Below are 5,608 nucleotides of genomic sequence, written 5' to 3'. Positions count from 1 at the left end.
CTGGTTTTACGCTGCCTTTACGTCAATATCTGCTCACTTAAAAATAATAACAAGTCCTTACACATTGACTCCACAATACCTTTCAAACCCACCATATCCCGGTTAAACCACTCACTGCATTCATACATTAATGTGCTTGGACTTCTTCTTCTTCTTCTTCTTCTTACAGCGTAAGCAAACTTTTCAGTACATAGGCGTCAGCCTTTGGTATATGATATATATATATGTGTGTGGCTGAGTAAAGAAAAATAAATAAATATGTGCACATAAACATATCTACATACAAATGTAAACATACCAAGGTGAACATAAACACACACTTCAAATTAAAACAAAGTGTTAGCAAAGTCTAAACATAACTTCCATGCAAATTTACAGTTCTGAAGCCTGATAAGCAACACTCAGGGAAAACCTGCCTAAAATTGTATCCAATCAGAAACGGAAACGTCCTTCCATTTTAGCCAATTGCAACGAGCCTTTAATAAAGATTTGACCAATCGCATTCAGAGATGCTGGTGTTTCCGGTGTGAGTCGATGACGTGTGTTGTATACAGCGCTTTACAGTTTTCTTTCGGTTCTCTGCTCTACTGACGCAGTTTTTCTGCTGTAATCTATCACTGGAGTGAAAGAAGAGCGTGTAACTTATTCTTTGTTGACCGACGCTACTGTGTTTTTTTTTTTGTTACGGTCTGCTCCTCACTCCCTTCCCCCTGTGAACGTCCAAACCCGGCGTGGACTTGATGGGGGTTCGTACTATTAGAGGATGGAGGATTTAGCCCCGGATCATTATGTCTGCGCAGACGGTGTCGCGGTACACCTGTGTGCGTGTACTCGGAAGATGGGCCCCGCCGCTGTGCGTCCTGCTGGGCTCTCTGCTGGCTCTCCTGATGCCCCTGGTGGGGGTGGAGGAAGGCTGCTGCGCGTCCCTGAGCGGCTTCGCCCAGCTCCGCTGTCAGCTGTGGGGCTCTGAAAGGCCCCCCACCGTGCAGTCCACCAGCCTCACTGTCCCCCTCACCCAGCTGGATGTGCTGACTCAGAAGACCAAGCCCAGCAAAGGTAGGACCCGGACAAGGGGCACACCCTGGGTTGGGGTCTTTATAATTGTAATCGCGTCATTGATAGTTAATTACATTTATGACGTAATTTCAAATGAGAAAATATGTTGCTATTGTAATTAAGTTCAGATAATTGACATTAATTGTATTTGGAATCGTATTTCAATAAAAAACTGTCAATTACAATTAACTCAGACCTGTGGAATAATAGGGTTGTGTGGTTTACACATAGGTATATAGATTGGTCAAGTGATATTACTCAAACGGAGCACAATATGAGTAGGTCTGAGAAAAAACTGTTTTTTTTTTTTTCACTCAAAGCTGCTTCTTTTCCTCTTTATTTATTTATTTATTTATTTCCCTCATAAGACAGTGGAGATTGTGTGTTGACGCTGTTCTATATTATGCAATACTGCAATACTTTTTTAGAATTTTATTTACTATTTTCATTGGTCCATAACTGCATGTAGGAATGTAAGAAAAAAATCTGATCTCTATTTTAATTTATAGTATAAATATTTTTCTTTCTTGAGTTATAAAACTATTTTTCTTCATGTGACTTCTTTTATTTTGGACCCCAACTTTGGGTTATTTCACCACTCGCAAATATTGAAAATCCTTTACACAAGGCCATTGTAGCTTGCCTCTGTGTCCTATAATCATTTATTGTTTATTCGGGTTTCACGAGTAACATAAAAACCATTACATCAGAAAAACATTTATTTTTGAAAACATAATATTTTTTATGAACAACTCTGCGGCCCACTTGAGATCAAACTTATCCGCATTTGGCCCCTGAACTGAGTTATGGTAGTTAAACAGTAAGAGAGTGGGGATTGTATGTTGACTAGGGGTGTGCATTGCCATGAATCTGACAATATGACACAATATATATACGATACATCCCGATACTAAAGAGTACGAAATACATTGTGATACTGTATATCGTGATATCAATGATTACAAATTTCACCTTTACAAGTGCAAAATGGTATCAACATACCTGTCAAGTATCCCATTTTTCCGGGAAACTCACGTTTTTTACCCCTCTTTCCCGCCATCGTCCCGTATTAGTATTTTCTCATAAATATCCTGTATTTTAATATAATAATAATTAAAATATGCCTTACTAAACTGAATGCCGTCACTAGACTCGCGAGAACTGCCACCTGAAATGGCCTGAGTGGCAGTTCTCGCAAGATTAGTGCTGACAGCGGCAACAAACCCGTAAACAACTCAGAAAAGAGCTGAGGAATGAAAAATTTGTTGCAGTTTTAATTATAATTTAATTGTAATTGAGTTTGGATAATTGACTTTGTAACAGGTCTATGACTTACATGTATGTAGTTAACAATTATTAAAATATGTTTCATATTAAGTTTTCCCACTACAGGTCAGTGAATTTTCACACTCATACAGGTGGTAAGGGTCAGAAGAGTTAGGGCTGAGTTAGGATATAATATATATTTTTTTGAATAGGGACAAAACGGTTTTACAGACACTATGAATGTATCTGATATTTTGTACAAACTAGTTCATAGCTATTGCTAAATTCCAGCTCTTGTCCTTAGTTGGGCTTTTACATAAGATATTATAATAAAATGCACTAAAATATAAATTTAAAGTTGCTAAATCGACATTGTACACTCAAAATAAAATGCATACAATCATCACAACGCTACTGTATATAAAAGTTAGTAAAATTGTAATTGAATGTTAGTAATGACACTTTTCAAGCTCTGAAACTGCACATGCGTGACCTGGGGGGTCATAGGTCTAGATCAGTGGTTCCCAACCTTTCTTGTCTTGTGTACCCCTTGAGCCTTTTTGTCATACCATGAGTACCCCCTCACTCATACGTGTGAACATAACAACTGAATATTTAACCCAAGTCATTTTATTTCATCTTCTTAAACTGAACAATTAATATTCAGGCATTATCTTCTTATTTAACTCAAAATAAACATAAAATGACGTTGCCTTCAAGGCAATAAAAATGATAAATATAAGAAATGATATTATAGTAAACATTTGTACTATTAATACTAATATATTATGATTATATTGTTATTAAAGAAGAATAATGAAGTTGAAATTAGAAAAATAATAATAAATAAAAATAAGTTATATAAATAAATACAAATAAATAATTAACCTGCCTGTGTTATATATAACTTTTATGACATTTACCACAAAATGTCCCCTTTAAACAGGCATTTAAACTTTAAAAACAAGTCACGCACACGAACCATTTTATTGACGAACTTATGAAATGAATATTTTTTATTATCTTGGAAATAAATTCTTAATTTTTCCACGTACCCCCTGCAATGTGCTCATGTACCCCTAGGGGTACGCGTACCCCTGGTTGGGAAACAATGGTCTAGAGGGATATAAACGTAAAAAAGCTTGTTCACTCTGTTGATATTTCCAACCTAACAGCGTTCGTCATTTTAGTGCATAGAGCTTTAGTGTTTCAATAGTGTTTATATTATGAATATTAGACATATTCGGACTCGAGGAGGGGACCAGGGTTTTCCGCTGATGCCACTTTCGGCGGATCTGAGCACTTTTAAAAACCGATGAGAGAAGCGCTATTTAGCAGCTGACTCAGAATTTCTACCTTGGAGACCGAGATCACGTTTCCAAAAAAAATCTTTCAAGGAAACGATGCTCCAACGAAAAAAAATCAATCTAAATCTCTGTCAGACTTGCTGTTTACATCGTCAGACATGGAGAGTTTATCCCTCTCGACTTTTGACCTCATGCGCAAGAACTGAACAAGATTTCCGGGAAAAGGTTTATTGAGAGCGTAATTGTAATTGAATTTCAGGGGGGAAAATATAATCATAATATATTTGTAATTTGGAAAAAATGCCGGTTATCGTGATCATAATTGAATTGTAATTGAACATAGATAATTGAAAACGTAATTGTAATTGAAAAATGTCATTGACCAGGACCCAACCTTGTGCTGAATCGACTTTTCCTTACACCCTTAATGTTGACGCTGGTCTTAATGCTTTGCTTGCAGAGATGGAGCTGGAGGCCAAAGCGTCTCTGCAGCAGGCTTTGGAGATGAAGAAACTTGGAAAGAAGGAGAAGGCGTACAAGCTGCTGGTCCACGCACTCAGCATGAACCCAGACTTTGTGGATGCACTCACAGAGCTGGGGACCATTCTGGAGGAGGACAAGGACGTGGTCCAGGCAGACCACCTCTACACAAAAGCGTTGGCCATCTCTCCGTGTAACCAGAGAGCTCTGGTCAGCAGAGACCGGACGCTCCCATTGGTGGAGGAGATCGACCAGCGTTACTTCAGCATCATCGACAGCAAAGTGCAGCGGCTCATGTCCATCCCTAAAGGTAACTCCGCGCTCCGCCGTGTGATGGAGGAAACCTACTACCACCACATCTACCACACGGTGGCCATCGAAGGCAGCACCCTCACTCTGTCCGAAATCCGCCACATCATCGAGACACGCTACGCCGTCCCTGGAAAGAGTCTCCAGGAGCAGAACGAGGCCATCGGCGTCGACGTGGCCATGAAGTACATAAACACCACGCTGCTGTCCCGGTCGGGAGAAATCAGCGTCAATGACATCCTGGAAATCCACCGGCGGGTGCTGGGCTATGTGGACCCGGTGGAGGGAGGCCGGTTTCGCACCAATCAGGTGTTTGTGGGCCACCACATCCCGCCTCACCCTCAGGACCTGCAGAGACACATGCAGGAGTTGGTGCAGTGGCTCAATGCGGAGGAGACGCTGCAGCTGCATCCTGTGGAGTACGCAGCCTTGGCTCACTACAAACTGGTCTACGTTCACCCTTTCGTGGATGGCAACGGCCGCACGTCACGACTGCTGATGAACCTGGTCCTTATGCAGGCTCGGTATCCTCCTATTACTATTCGCAAAGAGCAAAGGGCCGAGTACTACACCGCTCTGGACACCGCCAACGAAGGGGACGTGCGACCCTTCATCCGCTTTGTGGCCAAATGTACTGAGATGACGTTGGACACGCTGCTGATTTCTACCACGGAGCACGCAGTTGGGCTGCCAGCAGCGGGACACGACCAAGCATGTCCCGACTGCAAACACATCATCCAGTCCGCAACTGAGCAGCTTTCAACACAAAATCAAAACGTTTGAAAGAGGAAATTGGTGCCCTGCTACTCCAGTATATCTGCCACTGCTACTTTTGTATTACTTTTTGATACATTGGAGAGGCAGGCCACTAATTCCCTTCCCTTTTTTGTCAACATTCCGAAGACCACCTCACATTGGCGTGTTGAACACTGGACCCTCTACATAATCTAACCGATTCCTGCTTCTTAGCAGATTTTAGTTTCATTTTATCACTGTAAAGCACTTTGAAATATTTGATTATTTATTAAGAAATAAAGAAATAAAATGTTGTATTGTCCCCTCGTTATGTTCATGTCATTAGGTCACAAACTTCTACCGTACTTTTTGGAATTTAAGGCGCATCGGACTGTAAGGCGGTTTGTTATTATTATTAAGACGCATTAAGCCAAACAAAATAGTCAGATAAGTCA

The 5,608-nt window shown here is 40.7% G+C and overlaps 1 protein-coding gene across 1 annotated transcript; it reads left to right on the top strand.

The window, feature by feature from the left end:
• Nucleotides 1-523: 523 nt before the first annotated feature.
• ficd (FIC domain protein adenylyltransferase) lies at nucleotides 524-5,468 on the top strand. Its single transcript, XM_028458360.1, has 2 exons — nucleotides 524-1,056; nucleotides 4,090-5,468. Exons 1-2 carry the CDS (start codon nucleotides 789-791, stop codon nucleotides 5,199-5,201), a joined length of 1,380 nt encoding a protein of 459 aa, XP_028314161.1. The 5' UTR covers nucleotides 524-788; the 3' UTR covers nucleotides 5,202-5,468.
• Nucleotides 5,469-5,608: the final 140 nt, after the last annotated feature.

This window comes from Gouania willdenowi, chromosome 9 (assembly GCF_900634775.1).
Source record: "Gouania willdenowi chromosome 9, fGouWil2.1, whole genome shotgun sequence".
In the NCBI taxonomy this organism is placed as follows: Eukaryota; Metazoa; Chordata; class Actinopteri; order Blenniiformes; family Gobiesocidae; genus Gouania; species Gouania willdenowi.
The sequence above is the reverse complement of the archived record's forward strand: the minus strand, read 5'-3'. Positions and strand labels throughout refer to the sequence as shown.

Bases quoted from the DNA above. Each gene is read 5' to 3' on its own strand.
- ficd (XM_028458360.1), top strand. From the start codon at position 789: ATGTCTGCGCAGACGGTGTCGCGGTACACCTGTGTGCGTGTACTCGGA. The intron at 1,057-4,089 runs GTAGGACCCGGA...CTTTGCTTGCAG, and splicing joins GAAGACCAAGCCCAGCAAAG to AGATGGAGCTGGAGGCCAAA.